The following is a 19952-nucleotide window of genomic DNA, read 5'->3' as shown; positions in this document are numbered from 1 at the left end:
TCACCACAGAAGATATTCTTGAATTAAAGTTCTAGCTGCAGCATTAATTCACCTATATTTCCCACAACAAATATTGTAGGAGTAGTTCTCAGTTACCAGTTGCCTGTCTGCTTGCCTGCCTGGCTTTGTTGTCACAGGGACGGCTTATGCCATTGCTCCCTTACTCAAGCTCCTGGTGCCAGGGGTTTGCGCTCCATGGTACGACTGAGGACTAACTGACTTCTAAAATTCTATGAAGTGGGCAAATTAAGAGTGATTTGAAGCATAGTAAAACTCCTGAGTTGCATACAGAAAGTCTCTGATTGCATATTTAGACAGACGACAACGCTCTTTCAACATGGAGTCAAACTTGATGAGATTGTTAGGGTCATGAAACAGAATCTGTGTAACAACCATGACATTTGCAAAATCTGCTATTACTGCGGAACAGAACACAATTTCCATTGACCACCTGTATAGTTAAATATTGGTTCAACAAGGCTGCACTAATTAGATACATAAACACATTTTTTATGTGGACTCTTGGTAGTCTCTTTCACCAATGATTCCTCCCTCCTTTTCCTTTTTGTGTACTCTCTATTCTACAAGATATGAGCAACCCTTAATGAGTTTATGCCTCTTCTTTATAACAACTGGATAGATTAAAACCATCTATTTTTTTTTAGGTTATTTTTCCTACACAGAACATGTTTTTTTTTTATAATGGAATTTCTTAAGTGAATCCTTTCAGATTCAGTGTTTGAATGTGGTGTTATTACCATTTCTACTAACACAGAACTGAAATGCACAAGGACTTATTCAGACAAATAGTGAAAACAAATCCTTACAAACAAGATTGAATAATATCAATAAACAAACTTAACAAATAATATGAAGAAAACTTGATTAAATTAGTAAAATAACACAGATCAGGTCTTAGGTTTCATAGCTATCACTTTGCCTTTGTGATTAGAGAGATAACTTAATTATGCTGATATTATTATTAAAGAAATACAAAAGTCCTTGTCAGAGATTTTTAAATTGCTTAGATATGAGTGAAAGAATAAGGAGAATAATAGATAACACAGTAAAAGTTATTATCAACAAGAATTAATATATTTATTCCACAAAAAACTACACAGAGCTACTGTAAGTTTCAAGTAATTTCTTCAGCTCTTCCAGGACAACTTTGTGTTATTAGAGGTGTTTGGCATCGGTTCTTTAAAACCTGATCAGAGATGAAAAAACTTGTTTTCTCTTTGACCCCAAACATATTTGTAAAGTTTGAACAAATTGTTACAATACATTTTACTTACCCTCATCCTTCCATTTCTTATTGCTGGTCCATCTTCTGCTAATCTCAACACATACAAATCCATTTTGTACTCCCTTCCTCCTCGAATACTAAACCCAAACCCTTTGGCTCCTTTCTCCAAATCAACGGTGAAATAATCGAAGTCCTGTATAGACACATACAAAATGAAAGACAATTAACCATATGAATGTCATGGTATACATTCAAGAAAACTTTAAAATACATATCTTCAAAAATGCATCTATCCTACTGGTATAAACAGAGGGACCTTCAAAGTATACTTCTACACTGACAGACTTTGTCCATTTCTGAAAAGAGACTTCAGCAAAATGTAAATGTCTGAGTCTCAACCATCCTGAAAGAGCATCATCCAGCAGTTCCCTGGTACCAAAAGCTCTCTAGATGGTTTCCATATTCAGCCTCAATACTTTCATGGTACCCGAGTACAAGTGTTTATGTCTATGCAGGAAGTGCTGATTTGGCAAGCGAGGTAGCAGGAAATTCCTGTGTATGCAGCACCACAACTGAAAATTAGTAGGAGAGATACCTCCTACATTCCCAGCAAAACTTAACATGATTAGCAGGCTGGACTCCATAGAGGTCCAAAGTACAGCAACACTCATTACTTCGGTTAAAACATGTGCCTTGAGACAGAGGCGGGAAGTAGGAGATTTGGGTTTCATGCTTTCTGTGTCCTGCAGAGGCTGAGATTCATCCTTCCAGCTTTTCGTTGGTGGACCCTGACTACCAGCCCCAGGGTCTGGGTGGAAACTTGCTCTGTTGCTTCTGCTCCGTTGGCAGCCAGGACTGCAAAAGCCATGGTAGCAAGCAGAAAATGAGAGCAAGCTTGGGTTGTGCAGACGAGTGGTTAGAGAATTAAACTGGTGATGGTGAAAAACAGGCAGTCTAAGCATCTTTTCAGACACTAAGAAGCATTTCATAGGATATATGCATGGGGATAGAGATTTGCTGTTTAGATACCAAAATGCATACAATTTTCAGAGAGTTCTCTGGATCCCATTTAAGAATTTGGATATTTTCATTGATACAGTTTACAGAATCACAGGATCACAGAATCACGCAGAATCACAGAATCACACAGAATCATTAAGGTTGGAAAAGACCCTTAAGATCAAGTCCAACCACCAACCCAACACCACCATGTCCACTAAACCATATCCTGAAGTACAATGTCTACACCTTTTTTGAACACTTCCAGTGATGGTGACTCCACCACCTCCCTGGGCAGCCTGTTCCAATGTTTGACCAATGTTTACGTGTCTGGCTTTGAAAATATGGACATAGAAACCACTTATATATGGTTCCAGCATATAGTATGCAGAAGTTTACATCCTCTTATTTAATATTTTTCTGACCTCTGGGTTTTTTCTGTCTTTATGCAAGGAAAAAGGATTTTTTAAAAGTCTGAACTTTGGGCTAGATCCTCAAACCTTCAGAGCTGTCACTAAATATTTGTCATCAGCAGAGTCTTGTCCAAGGTAACACAACTCTTCATCTCAGATTTATTTCTTTGGATTTGTAAGATCATGCCTGATGTCCAAAAAACTAGTTTCACAAGTTAGTTTCTCCTCATCCAGACTAATACCAACAGAAATGTAATTTTATCAGTCAGGATTCACATTTTTTTATATATTTATTCAGATAAGATAAAATTTTCACTTTCAACAATGCTGTAGAAATGCACTTTGACCTAAGTACATCCACTGTTTGATGAGTGTATTACATCCCTAGGAATAAAAAAGTTCCTCTGCAGATGCAAACGAAGCTTATTTTAGAACTTTTATTTTAACTCTTCAGTACCTTAAAAATAGCATTTATTTAACATTATAGCCACACAACTAGAAATGTAGTGTTATTTGACAGATCACATAGTTCTTCATTAATATTAATGGTTTTGAAGTAATTTCCTCTACAGAGAAGCAGTAACTCTGAGTAAAAACTTTTTCTTTTGTAATGTCATCTTTTTTACCAATATACATGATGTCTCCCTACAGACCTAATGCTTTCTGTTTAGGAGTGCTGCAAATATTTCAGTTTGTACCTGGGGCTGCCTGTACTCTGACAGAGGGTACTGCCTGGTGTCAGGCGAATGCTGCCTGTAATCTATCAAGGGCGGCTGCCTGTAGTCGAGCGGTGGTGGCTGCTGGTAATCCATCACCGGCGGATGCCTGTAGTCCAGCGGAGGCTGTCGGTAGTCCGTTGAGGACTGCCTGTAGTCTGTAAATGGAGGTTGCCGGATATCAGGTTTCACATCTTGTCTGGCTTTTACTTCTGACCTATAACTGAGGAAGGCAAAACGACTTAGTTTCAGAAAGTGGCAAAACATTACAAATAGGCATTATGTGCAATACTGAGGAATGAAAGGAAACTGCCTGGCTGCGAAGCTGCATAAAACAAATTTTCACCGAGAAGCAAAACTTTCAAGGGTAATAGTTGAAGCATCCAAAACCAGCGAGCACTTCTGAAACATGGACATAAGCAATTTTCACTTGGGTCATACTGTGCAATTTTCCAGCTTGTATCAGTGAGATCAGGTATGTGGCTCAGAGGGACAGGAGCAGGAAAAGCATCTTGATTCCCACTTGCCTTGCCTACCTGGAAGATGAAACTGCACATGTAAACACCGTAATACTCACTACAAAATAATTCACTGAGTTTATAAGGTGCTTTTTTCCAGAACTAAGGTTTCTATAGACTAAAAGAAACATTAATTCAGACATTTATAGCCCCTCTCTGTCAGTGACATAAACTGTTATTATTGTGAGCTTCTTAAGGTTACATTCTTTGTACTAGCTGTTATCTTTTTAACAAAAGGTATTCTTTGACATAACATTTGTTAGTATAGTGGTGGTTGTTGTTGTTATTATTATTATTACTGCTACTACTACTACACACTTCCTATAATACCATGTGGCTACAAGCCCGTAGCAGGTCATATCAGTGGTTATGCACAGAAGGTTCAGGGTGAAAGGAAAACAAATTTGGTTAATGAGGAATTAATAGCAAATAAAATATTGCTTTAATTGGCAACTGGTGACAGGAAGATGAGTCCTAGCATTTCAAAGAAAATGTGACTTTCTGTAGTTCAGCAACTAGTTAATTGATTTACTCAGCTGGGAATGAGTGGCTCCTTTACCACATGGAAATCAGTATATAATGGCATTTCACACTTCAGGGTGAAGTAAGGAATATTTCTTACTGTTGGCCGCCTAATTTGCTGAATGGGCATAATGGAAGTCCTGAACCTTTTAAAAAAGGTAATTCTGTAATAGTAGTTTGAGTTAAATTTAACAAAAATTTTCACATAGTGAATGTTTTTGCACCTCCTCTAGGTGTTGAAGGAAATTTTTTTTTCCTATAAAGGAAATATATTTTTCAAACTCTGCTTTAATAATGGTGTGGAAGTTTTCAGTTGACCAAGTGACCATGTATGTACACATACACATGCGGCTACATGGGCACATATAAACTATGAAAGGGATTTTGAAATGTACTTACTGATTTAAAAAAACTACATTCTGAATAAATGACAGCATTGTTTTTGATCATGTTAATTTACCTATTAAAAGATAATCTAAATAATCTAAACATTTCAAAACATGATATGTTTCAAAACTTCATTACTTTATTAGTACAGTTACAGTAACATTATGGCAAATGTTCCCACATGCTAGGTTTAATTAGCTAAATGTCTAACCAAACACGAAAATATCAGAACCATTTCCATTTGACTTTTCTGAGATGAAAATAGCCTACTGCCACATGTTCTTTTCAAACTTGAACATGGCACCTATAATAAGACCTGCATGTATACAGGCAATCCTCTTACTTTCTTTACTCAGTATCATGATCCTGTAAAAAGAAGATGGAGAACAAACAGGCTCATTGTGATACTGATCCTTATTAATATTGTAAGTAAAAATACTAGTTGGTAATCCTAAGAGTTTTAAATATCTTACAGTATTTTGATTTTGGTACAGAAATAATGTATGTGGCTATATAAACGAGTGGTAATATGACTTATAAAATCTAGTGAAAAATGATTCTATATGAACTGGCCATAATGGACTTATTTCTGGAATAAGAGTCATCCTTAGGCAGGTTCCAATATATGACCACAGCTGTATCCCAGAACATGATGCTTGTATTTACATTTGGAGGCACTTTAATTTTTGCTGAATATGTAAATGGTGACATGACCAATTATAGCTCATGCTTTTCAGTAAAACTATTACAGAAAATCTTTTTTTGAACTTTAATTAATATAGTTTACTGGTCCCCTCTGAAAATTCCCGATTCAACAGACATTTAATACTTAATACTTACTTACAACTGTGCAGAGAGACTTTTGTGAAAGCTTTGCATGGGATTTTGTCAGAAACATATGCCTTCTATGAGGTCATCACTTTTGGAAAAAGTACTCAATGAGATATAAGGCAAAGAAATTTGCCAAGTGTGACTAATGGAAAGAAAATAATTTTGGGCAAGTGAAAGTGCTACATCTGTTAAGCAAGGAGAATTAGAGGGTATAGTGTCTAAATCACAACTGAACAGAAATATCTCCAGAAGCAAAAAGTTACAATTCTGTAACCAACATCTACTGTTTGGGGAAGAGGCTCTTGACGAGGTATGTTGGTTACTGAACATTAGCATAAAGACAGTCAGTGTAATCAGTCTCATTTAACATGCCAAAAATTAATCCAAAAACTAAATAGTGTTGATTGGAGATCACAGAAAGTTGTTTCATCTCACAACCTGAGCATGCTTTTTATATATACAGCTTTTAATACAGTTGGTCACAAAATCTCTATCCCCTTGCCATTTAATTTCCATCATAGATAAATTTGTCAATGCATATGCATAAATTACACACGAGAAACTGGCAGGGAAATGATACGCCACAGATAAAACCTGTTATAAAAATACCTTCCTCACTCCAGAACTCTAAGAGACAAAAAAAAGACATGTAAGATAATGAAAAAAAAAGGCCCCCTCACAGTCAGATACCGATATACCCATATTTCTAAAGTCGTAGTGATGTAAGAAAGTACGTTAGCAATGAAATTACTAGCCACGAACACTGCGGTGTTTAGCCCTTCGGCAAAGATACGGCCTTATGGAAGTTTCGGGAAGTTTGGCTAGACCCTCGTTCATAATCGCGCCTTTCATACCCGAGCAAGACTTGCAGAGCATCCCGGCACGCAGAGCGCGCGCTCGCGAGCGCAGTCGCGGCCCGTGCGCGTGGGGCCCGCCAGCGGAGGCTCGCCGCTGCCGGCGGCAGCAGGAGGAGCCAGCCCGAGGGCGTCCCGTGGGCCTCGCAGGAGGCCGGGGCTGGAGGAGCCGCTCTCACCTGTTTTCGTGTCCCTGCAGCTGGAGCGGCTGCGGAGGCGGCGGCTGGGCGGCGGGGCTGTGCTGGGCGGCGGGGCTGTGCTGGGCGGCGGGGCTCTGCTGGGCCAGGGGGCTGTGCTGCTGGGCCAGGGGGCTGTGCTGCTGGGCCATGGGGCTCTGCTTCTCCGAGCTGGGGGCCGAGGCCGGGCTGTTCAGCTCTGCGTAATGGGAAGCTGGAGATTAAAGACCTGTCACGGCGTGGCATTTAGCAAAGGGCAAAGGTAGACAATAATCATTTCTGGTCGCACGCTACCTCTGAAAATTTATGCTTTGTCGCTTTTACTCTCTTGGGTTATAATTAGGTTTTAAGACATCTGAACCTAATGGGCTCCTTTTGATAGCAGTGGGATCTGAAATCTTGGTCATTTCTATAACTCCGGTTGGCACCTCCATTATTTAAAACCCAGCTGAACAAAGCAAATGGCTTCCGTGTTTCATGTTTTCTTTTAAAGCCTAGAAATACTGATATTTGAAAACTTTTAATTTTGAGAGAATGAATGATTTTGTTGCTTTCACGATTGTTACGGGATGGCAGACTTGTCACAAAAGCTAAAACACTGGTGTGCTTGTGTTAGCTTCTGCTGTCTTTGAGCTCAACAAGACTTTCTTGTGTTTTTTAAATCTTTGGGGATTGCAAGCAGAAAAACCAATCTCAGTAAGTTCTGACTAACCAGCTAAACCGATGTTTTATTTCACTGTATTGTGCCAAATGACCAGGGTTTCACATAGGAACACTGCAGAAACCAGAGCCCTTCTTTGCAAACAACATAAAACTCAAAAAGACAGAGTGAGGCTGGGGTAGGAAATGTGGCCTCGTGGCCTTATTACAAATAAAGGATGCCAACCTTCCTTCAGGCTTCCCGCTGCACTTGGGGAAGACACATTTGGCCCTGAGCTCGTATTGAATATATTTCTCCAGACACACCAGCACAATTATGTTGTTCATCGTTTACCTATTAAGAAGTGTAAATGAGAGAGACTCCACCCTGAAAAGAGGACAGGGCGCTGCAGAATTGCTCGTGCATTATCAACAGCAAAGGTACACATCGTATTTTTTTATTCTTGCTTGCAACAGAATGAGTGAGGCACGTGTGGCATGCAGCAAAGCATCCAGAATGGACATGTGTATGGCTGAGCATCTCTAACAGCAGTAACTATGCAGGATCCAGATCTTGCCTAGTTTTATATTTTAATCTAGCTTGAATTATGAATTGTTTTATTTTTCATTTTTTAACATGTGAAATTGTCCCCTATGAATGCACATTTCTCATGGCTCTCTACTTATTTAATTTATGCTTATAATTATTTAAAAAATCTTTTCAATTTAGGCTTAATTGTCAAAAAACCTGTATATTTGCACTTAAAACACTCCTCGTGCAGGCATAAGCAATACTTGTCTGTGTAATTACTATGCTTAAGGCTTTAATTGCCAATTTTGCATCTGCGAGTCTCTTCTGTATTGCAAAGTTTCAGAGACGAAGACTGGGAGCGTCGTCCCTCATTTCTACATTACTCTCATAGCTATGGTTGAACTAGTCAAATCATAAACTGCTTCTAAAACTGCTTTGCATTTATATGGTGTTTTTCACCTGAAAGAACATTACAGAGGTATTAAACTTTTCTCCTAATTTTATAAGCTGGGAAGCTAATATCAGAAGGCAAATGAGGTGTCCAGTGTCACAGACTCACACGAGGAAGCCATGCCTTGGGCACAAATAATTTCTCACCACTAGCACGCGAGAACATCTTGTAGCATTGTATCTCCGATGCACCTCTGCATTCTTTCTAATTTAAGGTATCCATCTCTAACACTGACCTATCAGCAATTTGCTAATGTGAGGCCTAATAATCTGCACAGACTGCATGCAGCATCACACTTTGCAGATGCTTGCAAAACCAACCTCCAGTGATCATACAGCAGCTCTTTGATGTGAATTCTGAACTTGTGTATGTTTGTGTTTTTCCCTTCACTGAATTCATTTAACAAAGTAGATTCAGTTACCCCAGTTGCAGTCCACGGCCAGTGTCAGACTATTTTCTTGTCCCATTGCTGGATGTAGCAATGGAAGGTGAAGGTCATCTAGCTGGAGCACGGATCATTAAGTAATTACATTACTTGCTGTGTGACATCCCTAGCTCTAATGGTATTTGTTGCTGAGATATAAAGCCACAGACTCATTAATACAGAAAAATTCATACACCAGTACAGCACATCGCTAAACGAAAAAAAGCCCTGAAATCAACCCCAAAACCCATGAAACCAACATCAAAAGATCTTCACTGATTAGCTGTGGAGTAATGACCAGAATAATGAGTCTGTTCCCTTATCCTCACCTTACAAAGGAGATAATTTAGGGTTCAGTCCTTTCCTGCCTTGTGCATTTATAATGATACATGTGGAAGAAGCTACCAAATCTGAACTTTTCCTTCACAACACTTTTTGTCACAGGTAGTTGAACATGGCTGTTGACAGCCCCTGCAGTCATCGTGAATCATTTTGCCTAAATTTGGTTTGGTTTATAGCAGGATATAAAGGAATGAACTCTGTACTGGTTTCAGCTGGGCTGGAGTTAATTTTCTTCATAGAAGCTAGTGTGAGGCTGTGTTTTGGATTTGGGATGAAAAAAATGTTGATAATGTGATGATGTTTTGAGTTGTTGCTGAGCAGTCAAGGGCTGTCCAGCTTCTCATGCCCTGCCCCCGAGCAGGCTGGGGGTGCACGGGGAGCTGGGAGGGGACACAGCCAGGACAGCTCACCCAGGCTGGCCAAAGGGATGTTCCATACCATATGACGTCATGCTTGGTATATAAAGAAGGAAGGGGTGGAGGGATGTTCAGAGTGATGGCATCCATCTTCCCAAGAAACCATTACGCGTGATGGAGCCCTGCTTCCCTGGGGTTGGCTGAACACCCACCTGCCCGTGGGGAATGGTGAATGAATTCCCTGTTTTGCTTTGCTTGCGTGCACGGCTTTTGCTTTGCCTGTTAAACGGTCTTTATCTCAAACCATGAATTTCCTCACTTTTACTCTCCCAATTCTTCCCCCATCCCACCGTAGGGGAGTGAGCGGGCGGCTGCGTGGGGCTTAGTGCTGGCTGGGGTTAAACCATGACAAACTCAAAACCTGTCCCTCTTGTAGTGTGCTTTTCCGCATAGAAGACAATTCTTCCAAAAGTCATTAACACTGACTCTCTGGTACTCAGCTCTCTCTCAGGTTTCTCCAGGTTTGCTTTAAATGCTGTTTTCATAACTAGGAACCTTTTCAAGAATTCAGATACTTTTTGAGCTGGTTCTAAGGCTGTAATTTTGGTGTGCTCTGTGTTACAGCTGAGAAAGCAAAACAAAAGATGTTCTTTCAAGCGGTGACATAATTCAAGCTAATTGGAGGCTCCTTCAAATTTTCTTCCTGTTTTTAAGGGCCATTGACTTACCCTCCTGAGGAATGATGCGAAGAGTTACACTGAGACCTGCATCTTTAATTAGCTTCACAATATCTGCATGAGGCATGTTAATAATAGACTGGCCATTCACTGCTAAGATCCGGTCTCCAACTTTAAGTTTTGCACAGCGGTCCGCAGGACTTCCATCAATTATCCGTCCTATTTTATGGGGAACAGCTAGACAAGGAACAGTAGTCACAGTTAACATGTGCTGAAACAAGTGGCGATGTTCACAAGCGAAAGAAAATGAATTGATTTGGAAGAAAGTTCTATAAGAATTAAAAAACAGCTTGTATATAAACATATAAGAATATAAATTCTTATTCGATGACATTTGCATTAACACAGTACAGATTTCACTAAAAATTCACAATCCGGATGTTCATATATACATGGCATATATAGATGAAGTCCAAAATTAGTTTATGGTTCAGCTAGTTTGCAAACCTGGCACGTAACAAGATAATAAACAGATCAGGAGAACAATAAGGCATTAAAACAGTGAAGGGGATAAATTTGCACAATAAGTAGTAGTCATAAATTGCCTCCCACCTCCTAGTTTACAGAATTTCTTTATTTGTATGTTGCAACAGAAGCACTACAAACATGATTTATTTTATATACAAATAGATAAAATGCCCAGCGTTCACTAAATTGTTCTCCTCCTCCATTCAAATATGTTAACTGATAAATAGAAACCATACTGAAGATTTATTGAGATGTGCAAATTTCTAACTAGATTCATGCCAGCATGAATTTGCAGTTAATTATGAGTGCATAGACACATTTACTACATTAAATAGACACCCCCATTTTCAAAACATTACAGATCAACTTTGTTTCTCCTTTTGCTCTTCTCTGTGGTTCTCCACTTTTCTGTACACTCCATCAATTCTCTTGTTCTGTTTTTTTCCCCTTATTTTTCACTGAATTTTCTAAATATTACTCTTGATCTTTCCCCCAGTATTTCTTCCCAATTCTGCTCTGTTTTTTAACTCAATGCATATAATATAGCTGAATCTTCTTTTCTCTATATCTAGGCTCCCCAAAGAGCATGCTGTTTTTCTTTCTCTCTCCTGTTCATAAATATGCTTACCACAATTAAATTTGACTATATATTCTAAAATAACTTAATGGTGTCTGAGTATCCCTAATCAATCCTACACTTCAGTCTTGGCAAACTTAGCACAAATCTGCTTGGCCTCTCTATTCATCTGCAACTGGTGTTTGAAAAGTTGTGTTTCTTTAAAAAAAAAAATCCTTAAAATTCTAATATCTAAAGAGAATTTAGAAAAGATGAAAGAAAAGATTTATCAAGCTTCTTTTGGGAAATATCTAGGCTTTAAAAGCTCATATAAAACAAAGCTCTAAGAGGACATGTGTACAGAATATTCCATCATTGCAGAACAAATTTCTCAGCCTTCTGATAAATAATCCCTGAAGGTGACGGTGACAAACACAGATTCCACATCTCATGCAAAGTTATAACACACATACCTCAGAGTGACTTTTTTTTCTAGTATGGACACAAGTGTTGCTTACAGCATTAAAAATTAATTTTCTGAGAATTAAAAATATAAGTGAGTACTCTGAAGTGCAAGCCATAATCAAAGTGCATGCTTCTTTACAACTATAGTTCAGCCAAGAATATAAATTAAATTATGGCTTTAGTAATTGTCCTGGTTTTGGCTGGGATAGAGTTAATTTTCTTCCTAGTAGCTGGTAGAATGCTGTGTTTTAGATTTAGGATGAGAATAATGTCGCTAACACACTGATGTTTCAGCTGTTGCTGAGCAGCGCTTACACTAAGTCAAGGATTTTCCAGCTTCTCATACTGCCCCACCAGCGAGCAGGCTGGGGGTGCACAAGAAGCTGGGAGAGGACACAGCTGGGACAGCTGACCCCAACTGGCCAAAGGGATATTCCATACCATATGACGTCATGCTGAACAATAAAACCGGGGGGAGTTGGCTGGGGGGCGGCAGCCGCTGCTGGGCACTGGCTGGGCATCAGTCAGTGGGTGGTGAGCAATTGCATTGTACATCACTTGTTTTGCATATTCATTTATCATTATCATTATTTTCCCTTCCTTTTCTGCCCTATTAAACTGTCTTTATCTCAACCCATGAGTTTTACCTTTATTCTGATTCTCTCCCCTGTCCCACTGGGGGGAGTGAGCCAACTGCTGTGTGATGTTTAGCTGCCAGCCAGGTTAAACTACAGCAGTGATACTGACACAACTAGTGTACTTCAGAAATGTCTTGCCGCTTAGGAAATAAGTACCTAGTTTATGTCACAATGTCTAAACCTTTTTATGTTTTAAAATATGCTGAATAGGAATAGCCACACTTTGTACAAAACTTGGGTTTATTTTACCCTCGAAGCAGATATATAACCGCCATGCATGCATATCAGTAAATAAACAAGTAAAAGACTACCTTGACGCTGAAATGGTTTACATTTACACAAAGCCTTTCACATCAAAGCAATTCCTAAAACATCACCAAGAATCATTTAAACTAAGACTAAAACATACCTGTTTCTGGTGTATGTAATAAAAGATTTGTCTGAAATTACTATGTCTGTACTACACATCAGTGGTGATCTGAAAATGAGACTGCTTTATATGAAAGAAATTTAGTAGGAGGAAAGGAGAAGTATTATGGCTGAGATGCCGTAGTTCAAATTCCCATGCTTGCCATTGCTAACCCTAAAGAAGATGTTTGTGCTGGCCTAAATAATTAAGCAGAGACATCACCTCAGTAGTGAGGGGGGTGGGTGGGAAATCCTATTAATTTGCCAGAACAATTTTTGTTGGATTTCTTGCACCTGACAAGTGAATAGAGCAGATGTCTGCCTATTTCAGATGTCTACTAAAATCAAAGCTGGAGGTGGGAAAGCCATAAGAGTCCCATTCTGCTACAAATCCCGGGAAAAGGGAGGGGAAGGAAAAAGAAGAGGAACTTTGTATTCCTTTTTTCTTCCTCTTAAGCCGAATGGCCTTTACTTTCCCAATAAAGATACCTACTCTAAATGTTTTGCTACCACTGCAGCTCCCTTCGTCCTGCCACGCTATGAAAGGATCAACAGTAGGTGACCTTCTGAACAAAGCGCATATCTGTCAAGGTACCTTTTCTACCGCACTTTGTTTTTTTGAGGATTTAATGCTCCTCTTCTGAGGTTGATCGGTGCAATGTGTTGTCATACGATCTTGCTGCAGAGTGGGGTGTGGAAAGCTTTCGCAGAAGGAACCTGAATCTCTGCAAAGCAGACCACTGGTATCTGATATCAGGGTTTCATGGGAAAATCTAGTGGATTACTAATGAAACTCATAAACATTCAGCTGAAGTTGGTTTTGGTGCATTTCTAGATCATATGAGAAGTTTATCTCCTAGCTCCTTCTCTCCCAGTAATACCCTGAAGAGTTTCTGGTCTCTGTTTGCTCTCCTCAGTGGAGCTCTGCCTGAGTCTCCTCCTAAAACCACAATATCCTGGCCACCATGGTCCCTGCTGCTGCCTTGGGTGGGGAGGATTTATTTAAGGATTTATTTACAGGCATGAGTGCCTCTAAGAGATGTAGGTTATGCAGGTTGTTCATGAAAATATGAACATATTAGAATATATTAGAAAACCTAATTTTTAAGAGCCTTTGGTGGTGAAATACTTACTGTGAAGGGATAAGGAGATACTCTCATAGGGGATTAATTAGGTAACAGCTAAGGAACAAAGGCAGAAATGAACTGTGGATTTGAATAATGGAGAATTTTTGTCTTTCAGAATGGTCACATCTAAAGCAGGTGTGGAAGAGCTGTAAAACTGTCAGTACCGAGTGGGCTCAGTGAAGTGACAGACAAGATCCTTCACGAGGCACATGGGGAAAAATGAACCCTGCCTAAGCTTAAGCAGGGATGGGCCCTAAATTATGTATTGCCACTCAGGAGGTCTTGAAATAAGTGTGCCTGCTTCTCTTAAAAACATAAACTCAGTAAAACAGTAAATAGATTTTTAAGATTTTGAAAAAGAATAACAAATAAAACAAACTATTACTAGTTAGTACTGTGCACCTGAAGTCTGAGTATTGCTGATAGTTCCAGTATCCCCACTCAAAAGCCATAGCACTGAGCTAGCAAAGATTCGGAGCACAGCAGCCAGAAGCAGCGAACAGCCTCTCTTCAAAGTAGTCCATGAGCTTTCTGTCTGCAGCTGGGAGAAGAGAAGGTGGGGCAACCTTCTGGAGGGCCAGAAGAACGACAGGATTCAAAAAAGGATTGGGCGAATTCACGGGGGTGGATCCACTGCAGATTAAATCAGAAAGTTGTGGTTGTGAAAGTGGAGGAGATGCCTGGGGAAGGTCCCTGCTTGCTGTGGGTGCTGTTGTCTCTGCCACTGGTGATGGCCAGGGACCGCGTGGGGCTCTGCAGCATTTCGATCTCTCCCAGCATCACAGGTCTCTTCTCAGGAAGAAACCTCCCATGTTTGGCATTTAATTACAGCTTTGTTAACACACCATATTTTTTCTTAAATTGCATCTTCAGTGTTGTAATTTTTTCTAAGCAGAGCGTTTAGTAATGGAACCTTCTAAAGGACGTCCCACATCACCTGACTGGTGATAAATGATTCCACTCGCCCTTAAACATTTTTACTAATCTATTCACACCTCTTTTAAGAATTTGCCACAAGCTGTTCTGCAAACATATGTACATTTTGAACAGTGGCAGCACGTGACTGGATTAGACTCTGCAGAGAATTTGATCCACTTATTTCAAAACACAGAGTTACCTGAGCAACATTTAATATTAGCAGGCTATACAGAAACACTTGGATTTGTGGGTTTTTTTTCGGGAATCCCATTATTTATGCTAAGAGTGAGCACAGAAAACAAGCTGCCCCTTTGCAGGTCAATTAATTTCTTAGTTCTCTCAGACTACACAATGGATGAGACTTCAAGGGAAAAATATTATGGTAAACGAAGGTTTATACAGCTTTTTTAAATTGTTGAAAATATGGGAAATTAGTGTGATACAGTTTATACGTATATGAAACATCTAGTCCTTCAAAACAGACATATAGATTTTTTTCTCTAATACTATCAAGTCATTCAAAATGTGATACTTAAGAGTGATACATATGGGTATCTACCTTAAGAAAAAAAATCCTTCCAAGGTAGAAGTTATAATCCTACATCCCAAAACCTAGCCAAGAACAGTAATGCCACAGAAGCATTTCCTGACAACGAATCTTATGATGAGATCTAATATTTTTGCAGTGTGTTTCATGAAAAATTTGTGACTTCAGGGAGATTTGAATCCTAAGACCACAAAAGCTTCTAAGATATTTGAAGCCCTCAACCTCTCCCCCTAAATATCCCTCAGAGATTTACAGCATTTGTGTCAAGAACACAAAAGTGACGCAGCGCTGGCACCTAGCAGCTGATGCTTTCCCAAAAGGTAGTTAATTATGCAATGATCAGCTCTAAGCTCATTATCAAAAGAGGGAACTTAAATTAAACAATAAAGAGACAAAATGATTTAAAAGACATTTTTGCATTTAGAAAGTGGTTAGGGTCTACTTTCAATAATTTACTGATAAGTACATATTCAGATTTTTCTCTATAATAATATTTCTATTTGATAAAATCACCCACTTTTCTCTCCATGATGCAAATTAACATCCTTCCCACACCTTTTTGTCATAGAAAAGGAAGAGTAAATTCTGTGGCTTTACACCTGAAGGTCCATATGCTTGGGTCAGCTGTACACAAAGCCAAAGCAGTTGCTGAATACAGATACTGCTTCTAACACTGTATTTCTATCAGCCTCTTACTTTTTGGAAATAAAAATTATTTATCCTCACTTGGGAGACCTATATGTTGGAAATAGTTGATTCTAAGAAGATGTTACTAACAAATACTGCTTTCCTAGTTTACATCAAGCTTTTTTTTTTACATCTGTTCAGTTCTTTTAGTCATAAGTGTTGAGACTGTATTTTCTAGAAAGTAACTTTCCTGTTTTTTCCCAATATAGTAGATAAATGTCAAAAATGATCAGTTAAGGGGGAAAAAAATCTAACCTCTACGTTATCTGTTAAACCCTTTGGCAGATAAATTCTTGCAATCTTTTCTAATGTTAAGGGATGTAGATAGTAAACCAAGAAAATGAACCTTCTTGAGCCAGCTGTCCTTCTCAATGTTATACTGCTGATCACATGAATATTTATTATATACTCTGTTCTCCAAAGGTGCAAGAGTTTTCATTCAACCAGGCTCCAGCATGTCAGATTTTAATTGGGAGAATATATTAAATGTAAACATCTGTAATTTCATTGTTACTGAAACCTAAAATGTAGGAAGCTTGAGTATGGTGGACTTTCTATCAGGGTTAATATTAGAATCAAGACAAAATATTTTCCTGAAAATAGTGGGCTATTTTTTGTGATGCTCATTTGAAAAACAGAAATCTGTGGCATGCTGCATAGTTGCAGATGATGATAATCCCTTTTGTTTATAAGGTTAATGAACCTATGAATTGAAACATCCCATTGTGTGCCAATATGGAGCAAGTAAATATGCAAGTAAATATTACATAGCATGATTTTTCACAGGCATAAGAAGCTAGGTGGGAAGGAATGCATGTAAATCAAAAATCTGAAGGTCTAAGAAAAAATTAATGGAACTTTGGTACCCTAATTCCATCTTCTCCTGAGATCAAAATGGGCCCTATGGAATCATTAGAAAAACCTTGGTTCCCTTCCCACGTTTGTGCTAAGAAAACTCACAGTTTGTTCTTAGAAAACACAAGAGCAGTACCAATAGGTCCAAATGACCTATTCAGGAACACGCTGCAGGACAGAAGTCACCTAGAGAGAGGAGCGATATGGCTAACATCCTCCTTGCTTTATACTCCAAAAATATCAAATAGACAATTTAGTAATTCATGACTGCAAACTGCAGCAATGCATTTTCAGTGATATAAAAAAGATATTTTTCACTTCTTAAAGTTACTTATTATAAATTGCATATATTGATTTGAAAAACTAATCTTGTAACACTTTCTTTTAGCTCCAAATTATACTATCATTTAAATAGGCTTAGAAAGTCTGTTTTTATAGCTGAAGAGGCAGAAGAACAGCTCAAACCTGAATATCAAAGCCAAGTAGAAATGAGAAAGCAGATCCTTTGCCTACAAGCCACAAGTATCTTCCACAGGGGAGTCATGCTGCTGGTGGGTTTTCACTGCTCTATTCCAAAGACCTCCAAGCTGGTGTAGATGAACATCCTAATTTCCAAAGCCCTTTTTTCTTTAACATTTGCAGATTAGTCACAGAAAATTGTGTCCCCAGGCACCTTCTTACCCAGGAAGGAGCATGGGTGAAATTGCAGCAGAAATAACGGTCTCAAATCACACAGTTATCATTGATCAATAAACTGCTTTTTATCTCTAAACTGCAAGGAGTTCAGAGGAACTCTGGGGCCGAATGGGACTTATTTCAGAATGTTGTTTTCTGCAGTCAGCAGAGGCTTATCTTGCGTTTATGGTTTTTAGTTAAAACTGCATGTTTTGAGAAATGATAAAAACTCCTTTCATTAGACTCTGTTTTATCATGTTTTGAAAGTCCAACAGTCATTGGCATATGCAGTGTAGGGGCAAATTAAATCTACAACTCCTTTTTTGATAAACGGGAGGAAGATCATAAAAAGTTTGTACAATCTTCGGTGTTTGGTTTTTTAAAAATTGTTTATTGATTGTGCCTGTGTTTTCAGTTTGTTTACACTATATAACTGTGTTAATTGACAGTATCTGCTACAGTAAAATTCATGAAAATATCACCAGTTTTCCAATTTGACTGGAAGTTACCAGTTAAGATGATCTGTTTACAACACATGGTTTCTTTCTACAGAAATTAGGGTGATAAGAGATTTACAGGCGAGCATAAGATATTCTTCTAGAGGAAGCTGCATCCCAAACACACAAAGTAAAAGCAGCAGGAAGATATGAAGTAGTCAGGGACAAGAGTACTCCATAAAGTTCTGGGACAAATTAATCCAGAAATCTCCTTTTGGCCATTTCCAGCTGGCTGCAAGAGTTTTCCCATAGGATGCAGGTAGTGAACTTATCTTGATACCCTAAAAAGCTGCATAAGAATGGAGTTTTACTGCAGAGGACACAGGCTATTGAGTGTTATCCTAAACATAATGCAATGAGTAGATTAATTAACTCAGTTTCAGTATTTTAGCTGTAATGTGACACTTAGTACTCTTGTGTGAGGCAATGCCACGCCGGGCACAGCTCCACCTCCATAGCCACACGTGTTGCTGCAGGATGCTGGGGACTCGGAGGGGACAGCCCCAGGAGGAGCTCTTCCTTGCCGAACCACACACGCTGCAAGGATTTTTCTCAGGGAAGCATGAAGATATTCCTCAGGAGAGGGCTTCAGAAACAAGCTGCAGTTTGCTCAGTTTAGCTGCTTAACTCTGTCACTGAACCAAGGCATCTAAAAGGTGTTGGTAATTTGGGGGGCAAAGGCAGTTGCCTGAGAAAGTCTCCACAGAGCCACAAGGTCAAAGCAGTCCAGAAAAACTAGAGTTTGTAGCTTCCAAGCATTCAGCTGGGAATGTGACACTGAGTCCCTTAAAGAAATACCACTGGAGATGACAAGATTTTGATAACCTATGTGTAGCTTGCATAGCAAAAGCACAGAGTAAGGTCAAACTTAGGTGGCCTGTCTGGAGAAGGGATGAGAGCGAAAGCACCCCTTAATTTTGGGATGGGGTCTGGAGAAGAGCATGCTGATATGTTTTAGGGGCAGTGGAAGTTGATCCTTGCATTAGGAACAGGTCAGGAGCCTGGCCAGGTGAATTTTCTTTTTTTAATCTCTTAGCACTCTAACATCCTCTGGGTTCTGCACTAGCCAAAATGACTTGCTCCTGGATGTACCACTCAAACATATTTATTTATTTATACACTTTATCTTCTTCTACTGATATAATTTTGAAGCACGGCTGACCTTGTCTATGACCCTGCTTTAACCTTTGAAATCTCTTTATTCAATCCTTGTCACTCATTTTCCACTCTTGATCTGTCCCACATCAGAACTGTAGTCTAGTGCAAGATAATCCCTGTGCTGGATTAGAGAACATCCCAAGCAATACATTGACCAGGGGAGAAAAAATTTCTACCATTGTAGGACACAGGAAAAGAAATGTGCCACAAGAATTGGATGTTTAAGCAAGTACCAGCAAGTCAAAATTACATCCAGATTTAAAGGCTGGCTCCTAACTACTTAATAGTAATTTATTAAATGACAGCTACAACAGTGCTGCCTATCACAAAATGTGAAAAAATAGTCTATTCCCTAATTATGGTTGTAGTCTGCCCTCACTCTGTGCCTGTACCAAGGGTAAGAAAAACCCTGCTCTTAGTGTTTTGAAAATTTCTGCAAGACAAAGACAGGTCTGTAAATTAACAGTGATGATGACCCCCTTGCAAAGCATGTCGAGAGAAAAATTGACCAAGACCTTAAGCCTTGGAGCATGAATGTCATCCTCAATTCTGGGAGCTCCCGAGCCTTTCGTGGCTCTTTTCCAGGTCAGGGGGAGCATGAAGGACTCCTAATAGTCTATGTTGAGAGCAGCGCACCGCACACCCCATCAGGGAGGTTGGGAAAGGCATATGAGACTCAGCTGGAGCACTACTCCTCTGGCTTCATGGGGTGGTCCTACAGCTTCACACCCAGAGCTGGTTTTAACTCCTCTGGCAAACACCCGGAGGGTGAGCTTTTGCGTAACCCCTTGAGCTTTGGGCCAACTGCAA

At 39.3% G+C, this 19952-nt stretch overlaps 1 protein-coding gene across 2 annotated transcripts in view; it reads right to left on the bottom strand.

Annotated features, from left to right (window-relative positions):
* The window catches only part of MAGI2 (membrane associated guanylate kinase, WW and PDZ domain containing 2), a gene marked incomplete at both ends in the record, with an annotated part of 789860 nt that overhangs the window by 39854 nt on the left and 730054 nt on the right, over positions 1-19952 (bottom strand). For both annotated transcript variants that reach the window (XM_082004503.1, XM_082004504.1), the window contains 4 exons: positions 1296-1439; positions 3357-3597; positions 6666-6861; positions 10135-10320. In XM_082004503.1, coding sequence (XP_081860629.1) covers positions 1296-1439; positions 3357-3597; positions 6666-6861; positions 10135-10320 — 767 coding nt within the window. The remainder of the gene's footprint in view (positions 1-1295; positions 1440-3356; positions 3598-6665; positions 6862-10134; positions 10321-19952) is intronic.

The sequence above is a fragment of the Phaethon aethereus genome (assembly GCF_964289735.1).
Source record: "Phaethon aethereus genome assembly, chromosome: 1".
Classification (NCBI taxonomy): domain Eukaryota; kingdom Metazoa; phylum Chordata; class Aves; order Phaethontiformes; family Phaethontidae; genus Phaethon; species Phaethon aethereus.
The sequence above is the reverse complement of the archived record's forward strand: the minus strand, read 5'-3'. Positions and strand labels throughout refer to the sequence as shown.